The following is a 21,382-nucleotide window of genomic DNA, read 5'->3' as shown; positions in this document are numbered from 1 at the left end:
ACCACAGAGTCAGAGAGGGAGTAGATGAAAGAACAAAGTCATCGGGGACTGTTTGAATGGATGGTAAGACAAAAGTCTTAAGTAGACACTACAGACTAGGTATTTTGAGGGCAAGAACTCCAGCAAACTTATTACAGGAATGAAAGAGAAGGCTAAAAAAGTGTAGATAATACTGCATGGTAAGCACTAAATTGTTAGCCAAAACAGAAAAAAAAAAGGAAAGACGTATGAAAACTGCAGCAATGTTCTTCTGAATCAATGCTTTTGAATCCATTACATGCCTGATTAAATGGAGAGAAATACAAGTATATACTGGGCAACATAAAACGTAGCAAGCAGTTAGGAGTCTTATTCTCATAAGTTTCACATCAATCCACATCAGTAGTACTAGGTTCTAAGTCCCAGTAGAAAATATAATTCAGGAAAGAATGAACAATGCAGAAGTAATGCAGTTCAAATTTGGCTGAAATGATTGTCTAGTTGACGTTACGATTTTAACTAAACGATTCCTGATTACACATGGAGAATTTTTAAAAGGTTTCCACAGATAATAAGTGATCTTTCCAAACAGAGAAAAATGGAGTGCGTTAGATTCACCACACAGTTTTATTCATTCCTTTCTGTTTATATAAACCGTCTGGTATTGCCTCTGAAAACCAACTTCTACCCTCCCACTTTAGCAGATAAAGCACATGGACTGCATGTGATCTTATCTCCCTGTACAGAAATACTTGTCTGCATTTTTACTTTATAGTATTTCCTTCAGCTTTTTTTCTCTAGCAAAGGTGCAGAAACTCCCTGTTATCTGGGTTGTATGAGGAACTCGGTATAACCTTATCAGGATAATCTGTGTTGAGACTCGTGCCCATACACTGCCTCCTGATTTTGTACAGGCTGTTAGCAAAAGAACAGCTAAGAATAGCTTCTTTCTCCAGCTCTCATCCCCAGAATTTCTTCTCAAAATTGTGAGTCTTATACTGCTGAGAAGTAATATATTGCTGATAATCTCACCGAGGGCTAACCTGCTGAAGATCTGAAGAAGATTGATTTACTTCACAATAAGCAACAGATCTGTAGTTGGTGCTTTATACTGGCTATAGGAGACAGCTCAAGTCCCTGATCTGCATGTGTTTCAGAATAAACAATTATTGCTTTGTCCTCCATATGCCACATGATTAACTGAATGACTAGACTTCCAGACAAATCTTTTTCTGCCAACACCACAAATTCCACTCAGTCCAAATAATTAAATAAAAATTGATCTGGAAAGGAGAGCAAAGCATTTCAATGTCTAAAAGAGATGTAGCCTTCTGAAACTCCCATATATTGAACACAATACCAATCTCAAGTGCACTGAAAACACCCCCAGCATGAATCTGTCTCAGGTCTATCCTAAAATGTAAACAAAGACACCAAATAACATGACTTGGATGATTTAATTTCTTCCTTGAGACTTGGTTTCCACCAGGATGTGGCAAAAGAGGTGCTGGAACCTGAGTGTCCATTGTAGCTTTATGCCCTGAGCTCCGGGATCTTGGCCATTTTTGATGCATGACTCTCATTTCCTCCTTACCTCCCAATTAAAGGGTCTAAACAGTTCCATTTTATCCCAGTTAAATATATTTTACCTCAAAAATTTACCTCAAACCTCAAAATTCTTGAAAAAGGAACTTTGTTTTTGGGATACCTCTGATTTGGCTTTTTGACTCATAAGACTTCATTTCAGTGGTTCTTGATCAGCCTTTTGTACAGCTCAATTGCTACAAGGAATGGGTGACCCACTCCATAACTAATAAGCTGTTAGAGAGTTAGCTGGCAGCTGATGTGATATCAAAGTGAAGGTATTGTTTTATTGCATCAGCCTCAAAGTAATTTTGAAAGAAGTCCACAACTAGAGACAAGGGAAACAAAAAGAAAGCCAAAGATAAAGGCAGAGTCAGTCAGCTCCAGGCAGAATAAGATTTAAGAAAGCAAAGATATAGCTTATATGTTAAAGTAAACACACCAAGAAAATAAATTACTATGTATTGGAGCCAAAGATTGTAGTCAATGCCTTTCTATTACACATGAAGACACTGTGATAGTAGTAACATGGCCAAGAGAGCAAAGATCAATAGCAGTACAGCAATGGATGGCGAGGGTTACGACAACATTAAGACAAAGAAAAGCTAGCAGCCTTCTCCAAACTTGTATATCTGTGTTTGGCAAAGGCTGGGATCATTGGGACTGGTGACGCACAAGACATTAACAAGGCCACAGTGATTGAACAGTCCTTTCAAGCAGCAGATATGTATTTTTGAAGTATTTAATTTCTTCAGTGATCGATTAAAAGAGACGAATATGCAGCATGCCAAAAGCACTGAATTAGTCCTTTAAAGTCTCTTACCTTTAACGAAAAGAATCTATAGGGCTGTACTCATAACAGACGAGGACTGGTCAATTGGCAGCCCATGAGTCAAATAGGGCACGCAAGGAAATTTTGGCTAGCCCCCAGGAAAGCCTACAGCTGTAAGCTAAGTCAGTTTTACAGTTCACTGAAAGATAATGGTAGAAAGCACAAGTAAATTTGATGTAGGCCAGGAGTAAGCACTGTCAACCATTGAACACCCTGTGGCCAGCCAAACAAACTGGTAGCATTACAGAAGAAGGAATATCAACTACATGAGAATGAGACAAAAGTTTTGACTGTGGGTAGGACAGTTGGGAACATCTGAATCTGGCCTAGAAATACATTCCCTGGCCTAGAAATACAGTGCTCAGTTGCCCTTGGATTTCAGTTTAATGGCACATGAATGTGAAGACACCAAAGCTGCCCTTAAGCAGTGGTTGCTCAGAGTCAGGAGGATACTGTAACTCAGCACTGATATTGATGCTGCTCATTTTCTGCAACACATTCCCATCCCTGCGACTCCAAGGGGACTTGCTTTTGGTTAGAGATGGCCAGCTCTGTGCACTGATGCGAGGCCTTGCCTAGCAAGCCCTGATAGGTGTGAGCTAACTCTGTGCCCAGTACATCAACATCATGATCTTACTACGTTATGTCGTTGTAGTGTTATATTATCAGTTATTTTTTCATTATCTACAACATCTCTTACTCTCCCACTTTGAACAATGGAGAATTAACTATAAAAATATCCTACTCTTAATAGCTGGAAAGAAATAAATATAAACCTTGAAAATAACCTGCCTATCTCTACTTTTTCTTAGCATATTTATCACCACCACAAATATGTGCTATTCATACTGAATAATGTTATTGCCAGATTGAATCTTTTATATTTTTAGAATCAATATTGTAAATCCAGTTATTTGTTAAAAATTTACCTAAAGTGTTTTATTAAATCAATTCTGATCGTTTTGGCATAGACATGTACCTCTTTGGCAGAGTAAGCTTGTAGCTTAAGTCTCACATTAATTTCAGCATGTATGTTGAGCTCTCATTTTAGAAGTGATGCAAAATGTTTATTTTCGCCATCTTCTTAAGGAGATTATATTCCAGGAAGGAAACTACTAAAGGTCATTTAAAAAAGAGTTTAAATTAGTGTTTTAAATACAAGAAAAGTGAAAAGAAAAAAAGAAAAAAGGTATTTTCTGCAGTGTTCCTTTGTCTCTACTAGCATGAAGGACTGTGCATAGAATGAACTGCCTAACACAGGTCCTCTAAATCTCTGCCTTTGAAAGAGGAAACAAGCTTACTCATAGTTACTGTATAGCTATCTTTTGTTCTGTACCTTGCAGCCATTTGAAGCATTTGGAATTGTTTGGGCAAGACAATAGTTAATTCTATAAACACAATAGTATCCCATCATGCTTGCTGAGCAAGTTAAAGTAGAACACGAATTACTTTCATTGACCAGAGGAAGACAGTAATTAAAATAGAAAAAGACCGTGACTAAAGTAGCACTGCTCTGTAAGTATTTTTAAAGTATCAGGCCCTCAGCCTTCTAATATTAATTAATGCTTTAATGAAAGTTGTCTGTTATCTGACTAACAAATCTGGTTTTTCTAATATCCAGCTACCCCGGCTTTCAATTAAGACTCAAACAGCCAAGAACTGATGAGAAGGGACATCATAAATGATTTATGAATGTCCTACTTTTGTGTATGGTACATTTATTATTCTACTTAATGCATCTATATGGTTTTTTAATTCATTCATTACTGAAAGCCTCACATCACAGTTATTTTATTAAAGGTTATATCCATTTTCAGGCAGATTCTTATGAAACATTTAAAAATTAAAGCTATAATCAAATTTTTGATTTAGTGTATGGCTTTGAAATGATCTATTTAATTATTGTACTATTACCTGTTTCTAGAGGGGTCAGTCGGGTTTTTTTTAGAATTTTCTTGATCAACATTCAATAGCTTTCTTGCTATTTCATTATCTGGGCAGTCTTTTAAATTTGCAGTTTATGTTTCCTTGTTGTCACAGCTCCAGTCAATAGTCTCTTGTTCCAACTACAGAAGTATGTATACAGCATGCCAGAGAGGTGTTCCTACAGTTAAGGCTTACCTTCCCTCCTCCCACCCCAGCCGTCCTTGAGCAGAGTATTTCTACCAGGGTCAATCTAGAAACACTTAAAACTAAATTTAAGTCACAGTAGGCAATGGATAAAGGGGAGAGGTCTTTAACTAGTGCAGCTATAGCTTAAACAGAAAAGAGTGAAAGAAAGTGAGTGAGTATTTTAAATTTTCCAGATAATTTCTATTGCCTGTATATACTCTTACTGTGGCTAATTAGGCAGAGCCACAGCATCCTGTAGCACCATTCCAGAGAAAGCCTGTGAGAGAGGATTTGGGGGCAGTGTCTGCTTCATGCTTATTTTTCATCATCATCTTAAGACAAGGAATGTAATTTCTATACTGTTTTATCTTTACTTTGTTTAAAGAATGCAAATGCTCTAAGAGCACAGTATTTAAAGTCATTCTTCCACTAACCCAAAACGTTTGTGTTTTAATGACCTGTCAGCTCAGAAGACTGCACTACTATACAACCACATAGTACAGTACCTGAAATCAAACTGTTATAACATGAAACAATTTTTATTACATGAAATTGAAATATCATATCTATTTGTAAAGGTTAGCCTCCAGAGCTGTGTTTTTAATTAGACAATACATTATGTATTGCATGAGGAAAGCATATCATCAACAATTTCGCTAAACAGAGCAGAAAGCTATGTGTTGCCAGAACACCACAGGATTGTAATAGAAGTGATCTTTATTTCTTTCAGTGTGTTTTCAAAAAGAAAACAAGATTACTAGCACAAATAGTACCAGCAAAAAGATAACCTCTTATTCTAAAAACACGAACAGGAAAATGGGAAAAAAAAACAAAATTAAATTCAATCAATGACATCGTGTAAATCAAGCAAAATTTACTTTAGCATATTGTAAATGCAAAAATCTTGATTTATATTGTCATTGATTTCTATGCTACAGTTTTTGACACAATGACCTTTCCCAAGGAGAATGTGTATCCTCAGCCAAATCTGTATAAAGCAGACATTCCACTATTATTCTCCAACAGCTAATAAAGGCTGAAATGTAAATCTGTTTCAACTCATGTTTAAATAAACATAGATATAACATATGCAGTCAACCATTTTCCTGCACTATTCAACGCTATTACATTAGAAGTCTTGATAAATACGCCCAACACTTTTCATGATGCTTCTACCATATAATTCGATCCCAAGCACTATATCCACTAAAAGTATTTTCCACCAGTTTACTGTGGTGCAGAGCCAAATAAGAACTAGCTCCATTACAAATTGTCAGTCACGACAGACCTCCAAAGGAAGAACAGTACAATATCACTTAAATGCTTTTAGCAACAACAACAAAGGCAGACAAAGGCTTTGTACCTCTCTGCTTACCTCCCCAGGTTATTCCTCTTTCCATGAACCATTTTAACACTGAGGTAACTGAAAAAAACATTCAGTTGACAGCAATGCAGTCACTTTCGAACTCCAGTATTCACCCAGCCTGTGCATTTTATTTCAGAATTCAATGTTTATTTTTTGCAAAAGAGATGCTGAAGTGCAGTAATACTTAATCCATGAAGCATTTCAAAAAGTGTGTTCAAAAGATAATTTTCTGCTCCCTGATAATGTTTGTCTGCTTCAAAATGTCATTGTGCTTTAAAAAAATCACATATTAATGTAGTGATATTGAAAAAATATTATTTTTCTGTTTCAAAGGCAATTTTTATAAGGCTTAAATTTAAGGGGTTACGTACAAGAACACATTATTAACAATCTATTGAGGAAATTTATAGATACCGTCACTTTTCCTAACAATGATGTCAGAAGTAAAGAACCAAAAGGATTAATCCGGAGGCTGAACTGCCAGATCCAACAAAACATTGACTGATAAGGAAACACATGCTGTCTTGCTGTCTTTTTATCTGAATGCGCTTTATCTGCCTTTTAAATGTTACTGTAGGGGACTTGAGTTTTCACAAAGATAGCTCTCAGAGCACTAAAAGAACTTAAAAAAAAAAGAAGAAAAGTGCTTCTTCAGTCTTTATTCCAGAACATCATCAACCCAACACATAGATTTATTGTTGGAAATAGTCACTGGTTTGTTTATTGGTGGGTCGCATGACCCCATTAAGGCCCTTTTTTTCATTTATGATTTTGGACATCAGGCACTTGTGATTCCAGTGACAGCACCTGAAACTCTGCGTGCGAGGAACCTTTTCCCTCTCCTTAGTCAAATTTAGGCATTAATAGGTTTCAGCTCACTTGTAAAAGCAAAACAGAACACTGACTGTGGTAGAGCAATCTCCTGAACTCCTGTTGAAATACAAGCCTGTCTGTACTGTTCAGGGTAACGGAGCCAGTGCAGTTCCAAGTGGTAGGGAGTGCACAGCTACCTCCAAAGCCAAATGCTGAAATACCCGAAGTAGAGTTGGGGCATTGTCATAAAAAAGCCAAAGAGCAGGGATGAAAATCCACTCTTGTCTAAATCTCTGTGTCTTTTCTCCTGGAATTCAGTAGAGCATGGCACAGAAATGGTATAGAAGCCCATTTCAATCAGAGGATTAAATGGCGCCATGTAACTAATAAGGAGGCAGCACGGGAAGCTTGTTTGGTTTTTTGCTTGTTTGTGTGTTTTTTCCCTATTTCAGAGATCAAATCAAAACACATACAACAGATTTGTCCTGGAACAGCCCAAGATCATCACTTCTCCAAATTTTCAGTTGGCTGAAATGATGTGCTTGCGGTCAAAAAAATCATTTCATCTGTGAGTATGAGATAAGTGATACTCTGTACCCCTTAGTTCAGTGACTAGGTCATGTGAAATGAGAAAGACTCAGGTTCAGTTTTCTCCTCTACCTCCTTAGAGCAAGGTTTTGAACCAGGTCTCCCACATTTGGCTATACAGACTTCCTCTCACATTTGAGCTCCCACGCACCTCCAAGATATCTTGAAAACACCTGAGCAAAAGTGAAGACCTTTGCTTTGGTTGCAACTGTGGCTGAATTAAATCCAATTTCATGGAAAATCTCTGTGGTTTTTGGTTTTGGTTTTGTTTTAAAAAAAGTATCAACTAATGAAGATTTTCGTGGAGTACAAAACCCAACAATTTGAAGAATGAAAAAACATAGGCATATTCCATTCTGCTACACACAACTATCTACTTTATAGCTGAGACTGGCCAGTTATAAGAATATACAGCTGAAAGAAGTATGGAACAGCTGACACTTACCTTCTTGCAGAGGAACTGCATAATGTTAACTGGCAATGAAACTTTAGGCTTTAGCTTAAAAACATATAACATGCCTGCTCCTGAAACACAGTTTTAATTTAAACTGTGCAGATTATGACGAAAACTAAGTGACTTCAAGAAATATCTTCCTTTTGCTAAAAAAGGCAGGAAAAAGGATCTGGGCAACTTGTGAAAGGTAGGACTAGCTTTTGTGCAAGTTAAGCATACCACTGAATGTTAACGCAAAATAACCCCAAAGTTGCCAGCTGTAAGCTAGTCAATTAAAGCACTGGGTTGCTGAATATCCCAGTAACACTCTTTTAACATTTTGCAAGTTGGATGACAAAAAAGTGCCTTAAGGAGGTTTTAGAGCATGTTACAACCTAATGCAATCTTTCCTGTTTTCCACAAAGACTGACAGCAAACACAATACCGTGATAATGGTTCAGCATGCAATTACCCCTGCTGAAGTGCACAGAAGGAAGCAGAAAGCAAATGAGGCCAACTAATGCAGACTCTCTAGATTTCTTTGTGCAAACGAAATCCAGAGTGACAGAGCTGCAGGCTACTAGGTCTATTTGCAAGGCTTGCTGCAGATATTTTATGTCTTCTATAATTACTTAAGCAAGGACTAAGCTAATTGTGAGCATCAATCTCTTATTAGAAGGTGGGCTTGAGTCTGGAAGTCAAATACTGTGAAGACCTGATGTTCAGGGTCATGATGTAAAGTGTAAAGAGACACAACAGTGACTATAACAATCACACCAAGAGTATTGACTAATATAGCCCACTGTTGTAACGTGTGACTAACATTTAGAGCTTGTTAGCAATTTAGCACTGTGATTATAATACGGTTTTAAACTTCACTATCAGCACAGCACTTGTCCTCTGTTGTTCCGAGCATCAGACAACCACATGACCTGGAAACGGAGAGGGACGCAGTTGATACTTTACTGGATTTTGAGATCCTACTCCTCAGAAGGCTCTTTTGAGATGTCAGTGCAGAGACATGATTTTCTATTTCTGCCTCCTCTCCCTGGCCCAGTGCCAATCACTCTCTCAGGCTGGCAATAACAGATGTTAAGTGACAAAAAGTGACATCTGACTTTTTGTTACGTTTCATAGACAGTTACTTTGGCTGTTTGCTCCAGCACTGATTGACCTGCCAATTTATAGACTGCTTGTTCTCCCCACACATAATGTATTTTTTTGCCTTATTCTTGCCCCATTTTGTAGCTTAATATATTTTTTAAAGTATTTTGGCCACATCTTCACAAGGCCTAGAGAGGGAGTGAGCTTAGGGTACTCTTCCTGAACGTGAGGAGCAGGATACAGAGAGCCTTATGAGTTACAGCACCATGCTGTCTGCGATCTTTCTGAAAACCAGAAGGTAAATGGCCTTTGGAGGTGGAATCTGACAGACTCTAGGCTGAGACTCCAGGTTCATGCAGCATTCAAAATGCAACTCCTTAGTTACTTATAGTATAGCTATATCTAGCTATAGGTAGATCTACATATACATACCTCTACATCTATCCCAGTGAAAATTAGTATAATACAGGGTGTAATAGGAAGATAAAATTACCATTTTGAATAACTTCCAAACTAACTGTAGTATAACGCATCACGCAACACATGATGGAAGGCAGACGGTGCACAAGCAACGACTAACCACTTCAGAAACCCTGCCTGTTTTGTTGTAGGAACATCCCCAGGCTTATCCATTCCTCTCCTCTGCTCTCCCTCCCAGATGAAGAATGACTTTTGGTCTGTGGCCTCCTAAAAGCAGTCCTAAATTTCTGGTCTAATGGATTACTCTCAGCTACCAAATTTTGTCACAGACTTCTATGTATTTTTATGAGACTGAGACAGAAACATTTAAATATAACTTCAGATTGTTCACCATGGCCTTACTGGGCCAGTTAACTGGGTGGATGCTGTGCCAGCAGATGCTGTCACAGTGTTTGAAGGACAGAAGATTTCCTAACAAAGAGAACTGGAAAAAGGAAGAGACTTTATCTTATATCAAGGTGTAGTACTCAATGTCAGGGAAGAGAGTAGTAAAAAATTATGGAAAAATAGTCAATCAGTGAAGTGGACAGCTGGGGAAAGCTGAAACAGGTTATTAGTGAAAAAACATTATCAGAGTATCTTCTCGGGATTCTCAGAAGGCCATTTACCTTCTGTTACACAGAAAGATCCCACACAGCTTGGTGCTGTGACTCAGAGGGCTCTCTGTATCCTGCTCCTCTCATTCAGTAAAACTCTATGACTTAGCCTTGAAAAAGAGGGCATCTTATATTATCAAGATACCAGTGAGAAGAAACATATATTTTTCATTTAAAGAAAAGTAAAAAGCAAATTCCACAACATTGTTCCATTTTTATGAAAAGAAAACTATATTAAATGTCTCCACAAAAAAGTACCTATAGGGAAAATATTATTTTGGACTGAATATTATTGGAAGGATTGGATGCCCCCACCCTTTTATCAAGCTGTCATACAGTTCTTCTTATGGCACTCCAACAAAGGCCATCAGTAAAGACAATTGCAATGTTCAGAAGAAAGCATATTTGTAGTCTGTCTCTCTTTGTTTGGCTGATCTTTAAAAGGAAGAAGCAAGTCTTGCATCAAAACTAAGTCTCAAGTGGATACAGCAGGAGAGAGTAGGACATCCTGTTTGTTACTAGAAGAACTTAGAAACAATATTCCACGTGGAAGTCGTGGCTTCACAGAAAGTACAGAGAATTAGAAAAACAGACATTTCCAGCAGAAAAAAAGTGGTAGGAATAATGAAATAAAATATAGGAACAAATAAGGTAGATGAGTTCTGGGCCTTGACACTGGTAATTAAGCCTGATGCATCAGGAAATGGGGAACTGATGAAGGAATAAACTTATATGCGTAAGCAAGTAAAAGATGCATCTTCTCTATGCAGTATGTAGTATGAGCAAAGTTAGACAAGAGGATATAGCAGTACTTGTGGGATGAATTTGACATAAGTGTAAAAGCAGTTCTGCCATGGTTTCACAGCCTCATGGTTTTCAGCTACCCAAATCCACCCAGAAGCAGCCCACCTACTTGAAATGTGGCTAGATTTGGAAAGGATTTCCACATTATTTCAATATAAAATGTGTTGTTTAAACTGGGATCAGCTCCAGATTAAGATGGCACTAAATGTACATGGCTGTATGCATGTGTGAATATATATAAATATGTAAGTAGTTAGTGTGCAGTTGGTGCTTAAGCATCCACTATCATCAATAGAAATCTTGCCACTATAGCCATTTGGAATTAGGGAGACACTCAGCTCATGCTGAAGCAGACATCAAGGCTACGTTCTCCTGGTATATTAAATGTGTTTGGTGCTATTCTCTGGCACTGAGAAAACCAATGTGGAAATGGCCCATGTCAGTACTAACCTCCAAAACAGGATGATCACATCCAGTCTGACTATTGGATATGGTTCCTGACCCATATTAACTCCCTAATAATCCAGAAAATATTTAGAAAAGTGCTAGATAGCTTAATAGACTACCAAAAGGCTAATTTCCACTGCCTATACTGAAGCTCGAATACCTAGTTCACATGTGGATATCTACTTATAGATACATATGCCTGTGTGCTTTACTCTTCCACGGAATCCTCTCTCAAAGCACTAGCACCTGAAGCTCTTCCTTGTGCTCTTCAGTGTGCTTGAAGGTAGATGGATCAAACATTGACAACAAAATAGATGTAATAGTATGGCAGAGCTATAGCTCTGAGGCATTCAGCCTTGCACAAAACGTCATGGAAGAGGCAAAGGGAAACTCTGTGTGGCTGTATGTGAATCTTACATCCTATTGACACTAGCGGAGAGAAACTCTAATTAAATCAACTCAGTTCAGTAATGCTCATGTAAACCAAACAAAACTAAAGAGATGTGCTGAATTTTAGGCTACTGTACAGTGCTGTGACTTTTCTAAGTGACATAAAAAGACAGATTTTCACATTTATATAAGAAGGTGTACAGTAATAGCAAGGTGTGAAAGAGAAAGTATGCGTATTACTTTTACTTTCTGAAACACTCCACAGGATACAAGTGGAAAAAGCATTTGAGAAGCTTGGCGCAATCTTAGTACAACACACTTTTGTGCCTGCGAGAGACTTTGGTCAGACCAAACAATATCAGGTTACAAGGGCTGATGCTTTAGCACCTCTGTGCAGTGATAATTTAGGCCTAATCTGAGCTGTAACCTTTACTACAAGTCCTTCTACTTTTCTCTCTTTGGGTTTTTTAACAAGTGTGTTAACATTTTTAATCATAAGTGGTTATCCACAGACTATTTCTACTTTCCATGTACTGCCTTGACCTTGGTGGTGCTCACATTCAATATTGGAGAGACTTGGAATAAACACAAATAAATATTTGGAGAACTTGTTCATTTCACTACTAACTCTTTAACATGTTCGGTGAGTGTATAGTTTCTGAGATCCAAAATAAACCCATACAAATAGAAAACTCTGAAGTATTACAAAAAAATTATGTAATACCGTATGTTAACCAAGCAATTTTCAGATGAGTTGGTCTCACATCATTTAGAGAGACAGCTAAACAGAACATATGGGTAAGGACTAAGGCATTTATAGAACAGTCAAAATGCTTCTAAGTGCTCTGAAGTGTCCTCACTTCCCTCAACAAACAATGTGCACTGAACACACACACAAAAAGACAGGAACTTAAAACTCAGTAACGTGATGGAAAGCCTTATTATATAAAACTCACTCCCAGAAAATAAATCCCTCCTCTTCCTCCCCTTAGGAAAACAAATACTACAATTTCCCCAGGTTCAGTAAAATTACTTCTTAACATGTGTTCTTTATTGATAGACTCACAAAACATCACTTTTTGACACAATACCTGCAGAATTCATTCATGGCTTCATAGCATTCCGCTGTGCATTGGCAACATTTTGCTTGTCAGATGGTCTGTTCCTTAGCACAAAATGTAACCTTGTAATAGTTCTACATTAGGCGTCCATTAACCCTATCTTTCCACCTCAACCATGAAGAAAATGGACCTCAAGTCACTGAAATTAGATTGAATTCAGTTTCCTCCCCTCTGCAGAGCCACAGCAGCGTTGATTTATTTTAAAAAATAACCCCCGCTGCTGGCTTTCATACTAAATCATAATGCGCACTAGTCATGTAACTGGATTACAGGAAGCATTAACACTAGCAATTGCCCTTTCAAGTTGAGCAACCAACAACATTGCTAAAGGCTGGAACAAAAAGAGTCAGCCAGGGCAAAACAACAAATGTTGCTGCTTGCCCTATATGATAAAAACCAAAAAGCAGCAACAAGCAGTAAGTGCTTGTTTGAAACAAAGAGGGAGAGATATATGTACATTCAAAAAAAAACAAGAGTCCCTTGGCAATGACATTAACATTACAATCTACTTCAGGTGACATTCAAGAGGAAGAAGCAAAACGCTGAAGTGCAGAAACCTGTAAGGAGCAGGGCTGTGCTTGGATTATGGCAACCACCCTGCTGTGGGACAGCTGCCCTTTGGAGGAAGACACCTTCAAAATTTCTTACGGTGGGATTAGTCCAATGAGCTGTCTGATTCTCAGCACTTCGGCTTTAAAACATACGCATCCCCAAAGGCTTTTTCTGAAAGGATGACATTAAAAACAAACCAAAAACACAGTCCTTCAACACATCCAGAGATTGCTGAAGATCCCAAGCAACAAACAGCTTTCATGTCATGATTAGTTCATGCTGTTATGCCCCCCCCCTTAAAGCACATATGGTTCTCAGCCAGAACAGAAGGCTTCAGAGCAGCAGCTCCATTCGAGAAATGCAGTAGCAAAGCTTCAGACTGAGGTCACTTAATGAGAACTTAATGTGGATTTAATAGATCTGCCAATTGAAAATCTGCCTCATTTAGCTTTTAACTCAGGTGCAGAGCCAGTCAGCTAAAATCAGGGTAGCCCCAGAATATTTTGCAAGATTCTTCCATTGCAAGTTGAGAACTGTGGGTCTCTAAAAGTGTGTAAAGGTCTACTAAAATAACAGGCCACAGGTAACTGCATCATCTAATGAAAAAATGAGGGACCGTGCATATTCTGAGTTCCTTGTACTAACAGGAAGGTTTCACTTTCACAGAAGGTCAAATAGCACTTGCTATGGAAAAACAAGAGCAGGTACCTATATTATGGAGTTGGCCCTGCTGGCTTAGGCTAACTTGGGACATAGATGTATCCAGCTTGCTTGGCATCTCTTCCTCCTGATCAGTAGCATTCAATATTGGGACTCTGTGTACAGTTGGCATGTCCCCAGTGAAGCAAGGCTGTCAGTACCTTATTTTGCTCTGAAAGGGACACTTAGATATAACTGAATCTAGTCCACTGACTATGCTAGCCATCTAATCTCAAATTAGGAGATCTCGTTCATGTGGGATGAAACAAGTCCAAAGCACAGCCTTTTGAGCCTAGTTCCCTAATAACTGTTTGTAATGGGTTTCCGTGGCAAGGTTTTGGTAGCGAGGGTGTTACAGGGGTGGCTTCTGTGAGAAGCTGCTGGAAGTTTCCCCTATGTCAGATACAGTCAATGCCAGCCGGCTCTAAGACAGACCCGCTGCTGGCCAAGGCCGAGCCAATCAGCAATGGTGGTAGCGCCTCTGTGACAGCGTGTTTAAGAAAGAGAAAGAGTTACTGCTTGGCAGTAATTGCAGCGAGAGAGAGTGAGAATATGTGAAAGAAACATTTCTGCAGACACCAAGGTCAGTGAAGAAGGAGGGGAGGAGTTGCTCCAGGTGCTGGAGCAGCGATTCACCTGCAGCCTGTGGTGAAGACCATGGTGATGGTGAGGCAGACTGTCCCCCTGCAGCCCATGAGTGGTGGAGCAGATATCTGCCTACACCCCTTGGAGGACCCCAAATCAGAGTAGGTGGATGCCTGAAGGAAGCTGTGAACCCATGGGAAGCCTGCACCGGAGCAGGCTCCTGGCAGGACCTGTGGTCCCATGGAGACAAAGAAGCCCACGCTGGAGCAGGTTTGCTGCTAGTGACCTCATGGTGAGACCCACGCTGGAGCAGTCAGTTACTGAAGGACTGCATCCCATGAAGGAGTCCCACGCTGGAGCAGTTCATGAAGAACTGTAGCCCGTGGGAAGGACTCATGCTGGAAAAGTCATGGAGGACTGTCTCCTGTGAGAGGGACCCCACACTGAAGCAGGGGAAGCGTGTGAGGGGTCCTCCCCCCAAGGAGGAAGGAACAGCAGAAACAACAGTGTGATGAACTGACCACAACCCACATTCCTTGTCCCCCTGTGCTGCTCAGGGGGAGGAGGGAGAGAAATAGGGAACAAAGTTAAGCTCGGGAAAGAAGGGAGGGGTGGGGGGAAGATGTTTTAAGATTTGATTTTATTTCTGATTACTCCTCTCTGAGTTGATTGGTAATAAATTACATTTTTTCCCAAATGGCGTCTGTTTTGCCCGTGACGGTAACTGCTGAGTGATCTCCCTGTCCTTATCTCAACCAACAAACCCGTTACATTTTTCTCTCCCCTGTCCAGTTAAGGAGGGGGAGAATGATAGAATGGCTTTGGTGGGTACCTGGCGTTCAACCAGGGTCAAAACCACCACACTGTTAAAATTTTAACCTTAGACTAAAAAAACTACTACCCATTTTTCCCCGATTATTCTTTTCTGTGTCACTAGCCTTTATTGCATTTGGTGCATTCATGAGGGCAGAGGTACCAACAGTATCAGGAACTTGTACGTGATCCTGAAACGCTTCATGTGCTGACATGCCCTAATGTTGTATGCTCTGTCTTCTTTCCCTGTTTGTAAAGGCCATTCTCTGTTAATCTAGCATCTTCTTTACAGAGTAATTTACAGAATTAGGCAAATAGCTGCTGTTTGTAATTAGTCACATTGTTTCAGTTTAATCTTTATTAGTTCACTCTAATGAGTGCATGAGCCATTATGAATGGTTCTTCTTCCCTCCAGGAAGAAGGCTGAGCCCAATGCTCTTCTCCATAATCAAGTTGCGCTACCTAGGCATCAGGGTGAGGCAGAGCAGTGTCTGTGGAACATATACAGACTGTGCTGTGCACTCAGCTCCACTGACAGTATGCTGCTCCACTGGCACGAAGGGTGAGGATGCAGCAGGGTGGCATCAGTATACAGTTCCACTGACATGCCCTCCACTACAGAACAGAGCACTGCCATCACTGTTTTGAGAATGGAAAAGATCACACACACAGTTAACTGAATGGGGAGGGTCCTAGTCCATATGTTCCAGAAGGAGCACATACGGCTTACACCAACAGAAACACAGTTCTTACACTTTGCAAGAAACAAGCTTGTTTTCAAACAGCTATGTAAGCATAATGGTGGATTTACTGGAGAAACAGAAGCAAAAGAAACCTTTGTGTCAGCTTTTTAAAATCTCCTTGCCTCTGTAGAATTTTTCCCTGGAGTACATTTTCTTGTGCCCTATGCAGGATAAGTTTAAAACCCAGCAAAAGCAGTGCAAACATCGATCAAGACAAGAGGATTGATGGCATTTGAGGCAAAGGTAAATTCTTTACCTACAGAGAGGCTATATTCTGCACTGGTTCATCATATTGCTTGTTGATCATAGTGAGACTACATGAATGCAAATTCCACTAAAGTGAAAAGATTCAAGACATGTGGTCATTATTTAAATTTAGATGATCAGCCACGCAGTGGAATATGGACTTTGGATACCCCATCTTACAATCTGTCTATATTTATCTATAGGCATATTTATTCACAAAAAAAAAACTCAAGAACCCAGAAAAAGGCACTTACCACAACAATCACATTCGTTGCAGGAATGGGAAGATTTTCTACTTCCAAATCTTCACCCGTCATAGCTAATAAATTGAGAGATGGGTCGTAGGCAGGTCTGGGGAAGGTTGATTTAACAATTATTGCAGGGTGCAACTTGCTTATATGGGTGTGGGAAGAAGAATGAAAATTTTGTTTGGAATTCTTATAACTGTCTGTATCCAGACTTTTCTCCACACTCTGCACATGGTGATAAATAAACACAGGTTTTCCACTCTTTCGCTGATGAATTGCCAAAAAGTGGTCGTTGTCTCCAGAAAAGCAGCCTGTAGAAAGAGAAAAGTAAGTTTAGAATGTCTCTCTTGGATAGTCTGTAGACAGCATTGGAAATCTGATGAGACTTTGGGTTCTGCAAGATTTGGAAAGAATATTTGCGGAATACAAGAGTTCCCTTAAAATCCCACAACGCAATTTCTATAGCAATAGCTTAACAGCACTACAGAGTCTACTATGTATGTGAAGTGTGTCATATTCTTAAACTCATTTTTACAGGGCTTTTTAAAATGTTATTTATACTTCCAGATGGGGTTACATTTCGAAAATTATATGCAAGAGCAAGCGCGTGCTGAGCCAAGTCCAACTTTTGTATTGGTATCAGCTCCAATAGGAAAACATATGCGGTCCATTTTCTGATGTCTTTAATCACCCAGTAATACCAAAGATGAGAATTGGTGTGATTGACTGTCATTTAAATATGGGGACTTGAGGAGAAAAGGCAGAGAACCAGATCCAAAATTCAGACTTAAGCATGTAAGAAAGAGAGGAAAGGTAAAGTTCAATTGCATGAGTCCATAATCATAATTCTGCATTCCTTGTTGAGCAGCTTAAATGAGGAGGCCTTATAGTTCCTTGTGCCAGCTCTTGTTATGACCTAACCTTCACTCAAGCATTGCCTGGCCAGCCAACACAGCACGTGGCTCTCTGCAGGGGAGATATAGCTGCGTGGATTTAGCCATGCCTTGCATACCTTGGTGTTGGGCACAAAGAACTCTTAGATTACCTGATTTTCATAAACTATGTATTAGTAAAAAAATCAGTTTTCTTTTGATAATCAAAATACTTCCTAATGATGCCTTTATAAAAGGAACCAGAACTAAAGTTTTATTTGGTTTTTTGGTGCGTTTTTTTTTTAAATGAATGAAACATAGTGAATCTTCAGAACAGAACAGCTACAACAGCCCAGTTCAGCCCCCAATCTGGAAGAAGCCCCCTCTGAGCAGAAAAATAGGCAAGGATCAGCTCCTTCATATATGAAAAGTAACTGAAGCTGCATTAGTCACCTCCTGGAAGAGTGCTCTAAGTAACCCACTGTGGTACAAAAGGGACTTTGTGTTCTAAGAGAACTGAACTCACTCTGATCAGCCTGGAATTTCCTTTTCAGAAACTGTTGGAGTTAATGACAATGTTGAATTTCTGTGCTGATTTTTCAGTCAAAAAAAAATAAAATCAATGTTATTTTAATGAGCTGTGAGGAACAGCTCAGAACCAACAACATGTTTCAGTTCAGGTGGAACAAGAAATCTTTTTGTTCTATTCAGACTGATTTTTGTCTCTGATTTTTCTGCTTTTATAAGCAAATCAAAATAATCAGTCTTTTGCACAGCTCTATCCAGTGTCCTTAGGAGACTTCAGCATAGGTAATTTCATTCTGTTGACTTAATTTCCTCATGAAATTTCAGTTAGGAAAATCAAGGACAATACCTTATCTGTGCTATAGGATCACTATGCAGCATTGGGAAACGCATTCTCTGCCAAAAGCGGGTCCATGTCAGTACGTGGTAAAGAAATTCATAACATACATGAGCAGAAAATCAGTAGGAAGAGGACAGACACAGAATCCTGCATTTTTCAGTACACTTAGAGATCCCTCTACTGTAAAGTACAATGCTAAACCTAAGGCTACGCTTTTAAATGGTGAAAACAAAAACTGATAATTTCCTAAATCGCCGCTGACGTCACATGCGTACAGCTGTTGTCAGGTTCTGATCAGGAAGATGACTAAGAGCAGGAGAAAAAAAAAAGAGAAACTTCATATTGTAGTCTAAGACAGCTGAATTTCAAAGCTTGTTAAGTTTGCTGGGATCTCATTAAGCTTTGTAGGGGTTGGCTTCATTGATAAAATCCTGAGGGCTGGTCTTACCTAGAAATTTAGAGAGTTGTATGAATGGCAAAACAAAAACAAGGAAACATCAGCACTTCTCGTAGTCATCTGCTTCTCACAGTCACCTCTTAGTGGATTTATTCTCCTGTCTCCTTCACAGACAACCAGTATTCCAAAACTGATCATAGATAATATATATTTGGTGTCTGTGATTCCTCTTTGGTTCCTTCATTCCTACTCCTTTGTTTCTGAGGGAATCAAAACCACTGTAATTCTCCTGAAATCCTTTATATTGCATTTCCTACCCACTATAATATTCCAAAGTCCCCTTTTATTTCAAGTATTTTTGCTGAAAGCAGCAGAAAAAAATAATGTAATTAGGTACTACCCCAAATTCTTCACTGAAAAATATTAAAGTAAATCCCAAGTATCCTGACTGACTCTGAAGTATCGCAGAAAAACCTCAATAGTTGTCTCACTTTTGGTGAAACAATAGTTAAAGGAACTTCCTGAAAAGCTTGCCTGCTCATGAATCTCAGTGCTTTTTAACAGCAATATCATCATTTTCCACTAAACCCCAGCAGGCTTGCTTCCATTAGAATGCTAAAAATCACATCAGTAACACAGGTCCCTGCAGCGGATTCGATACATGGTCCATTGCAGCAGATTTTCAAGATGGACCACAAAATATATTTTGGTAATGGTCCATCTTCTAGAAATGAGAAATTAACAAGTCTAATTTCACAACATATTCTTTGCACTCACACAAATTTATTTTTATCAGCTGACAGTGCAGAAGTTAAAATACGCTCCAAGAAAATTACTAGGCTGCATTTGGTTTTCTGAGAAGTGCACATAGACCCAGTAGCTTAAGTAGGTTACATGCATTTACAGTGCCGCACGTGAAAAACTTCATTGATCTTGGTAGACTGTGGATAAGGCCCTAACCACAATCAGACTTTGGCTTCTACACTGCTATGGATGCCTCAGGTGACCCTACCAAGTGGGCCACCCTTGATACTACAGAGGACGCTAAAGCTTCCTCTTAATCTCATAAAGGGAGAAAATATTCCTTCTTGACCCCCTAGACATCAGCTCTAAACACAAGCAGTATGCACCAATAAGACATTCAGAGAAGTTAGTCACTAGAAACCCCAGCACTTCTGGAACACTTCACCTTTAAATATTGCTGGTCTCCAACCGTTAAGAGAGAAAAGACTGGAATTCCCATATCAAGTTCTGTATCCATACAGAAAAAGCAAATGCTCCTTTGTGGCCCCCAGGGAAACCATCAGAAGCTATGAAGAACTGAATTATGATAGCAAAAAAGTGGGTTTGGTGCCTTTTAATCTTCAGATATCCCAACATACACAGAAATTCAGAAAATAAGGCTCAAAAAATAGAATTCCTAGAGGTACCTCTTCCATAAGCTTAGCAAACTGGATCCTAAAGTGAGTTTTGATATTCTGCTCACATTACCCTGTTTGAACTCTACTTCAGAATGTAGAGTTATTCACATGGAAAATAAGGAGGTGACTGGTGACAGCCAGCATGTCTTCGCTAAGGGCAAATCATGCCTGACAAATTTGGTGGCCTTCTACGATGGGGTTACAGCGTCGGTGGATAAGGGAAGAGCAACACACATCATCTGCCTGGACTCGTGCAAAGGACCCGACACTGTCCCACATGACACTCTTATCTCTAAATTGGAGAGACATGGACTTGACAGATGGACCACTCTGTGGATGAAGAATTGGCTGGATGGTCGCACTCAAAGTGTTGCGATCAACAGCTTGACGTCCAAGTGGAGACCAGACGAGTAGCATTCCTCAAGGGTTGGTATTGGGACTGGTGCTGTTTAACATCTTTGTCGGAAACATGGACAGTGCACTTGAGTGCACCCTCAGCAAGTTTCCCGATGACACCAAGCTGTGTGGTGTGGTCAACAAGCTAGAAGGAAGGGAGGCCATCCAGAAGTACCTTGACAGGCTGGAGAGGTGGGCCCCTGCAAACCTCGTGAAGTCCAACAAGGCCAAGTGCAAGGTCCTGCACCTGGGTTGAGGCAATCCCAAGACCAAATACAGACTGGGCAATGAGTGGATTGAAGTCAGACCTGCGAAGAAAGACTTGGGGGTGCTGGTGGATGAAAAACCAAATATGAGCCAGCAATGTGCGCTTGCAGCCCAGACAGCCAGTTGCATCCTGGGCTGCAACAAAAGAAGTGTAGCCAGCAGGTCTGAGGGAGGTGATTCTCTCCCTCTACTCTGCTCTGGAGTACTGCATCCAGCTTTGGAGTCCTCAGCATAAGAAAGACACAGACCTGTTGAAGTGGGTCCAGAGGAGGGCCACGAAGATGATCAGGGGGCTGGAGCACCTCCCCTATGAGGACAGGCTGAGAGAATTGGGCTTGTTCAGCCTGGAGAAGAGAAGGCTCCAGGGAGACCTTATAGCAGCCTTCCAGTATTTAAAGGGGCCTATAGGAAAGATGGGAGGGACTCTTTATCAGGGAGTGCAGTGATAGGACAAGGGGTAATGGTTCTAAACCGAAAGAGGGGAGATTTAGATTAGATATAAGGAAGAAATTCTTTACTGTGAGAGTGGTGAGACACTAGCAGAGGTTTCCCAGAGAAGCTGTGGCTGCCCCCTCCCTGGCAGTGTTCAAGGCCAGGCTGGATGGGGCTTTGAGCAACCTGGTCTAGTG

The 21,382-nt window shown here is 39.9% G+C and overlaps 1 protein-coding gene across 1 annotated transcript in view; it reads right to left on the bottom strand.

The window, feature by feature from the left end:
- Positions 1 to 21,382, bottom strand: part of PTPRR (protein tyrosine phosphatase receptor type R) — a 152,232-nt gene that overhangs the window by 120,272 nt on the left and 10,578 nt on the right. The window contains exon 2 of the mRNA XM_086461953.1: positions 16,542 to 16,846. Within this exon, the coding sequence (XP_086318079.1) occupies positions 16,542 to 16,846 (305 nt within the window). The remainder of the gene's footprint in view (positions 1 to 16,541; positions 16,847 to 21,382) is intronic.

The sequence above is a fragment of the Leptosomus discolor genome, chromosome 1 (genome assembly GCF_034619465.1).
Source record: "Leptosomus discolor isolate bLepDis1 chromosome 1, bLepDis1.hap2, whole genome shotgun sequence".
NCBI classification, from domain to species: domain Eukaryota; kingdom Metazoa; phylum Chordata; class Aves; order Leptosomiformes; family Leptosomidae; genus Leptosomus; species Leptosomus discolor.
Note: the sequence above shows the minus strand (reverse complement) of the source record. Positions and strands in the feature narration are given on the sequence as shown.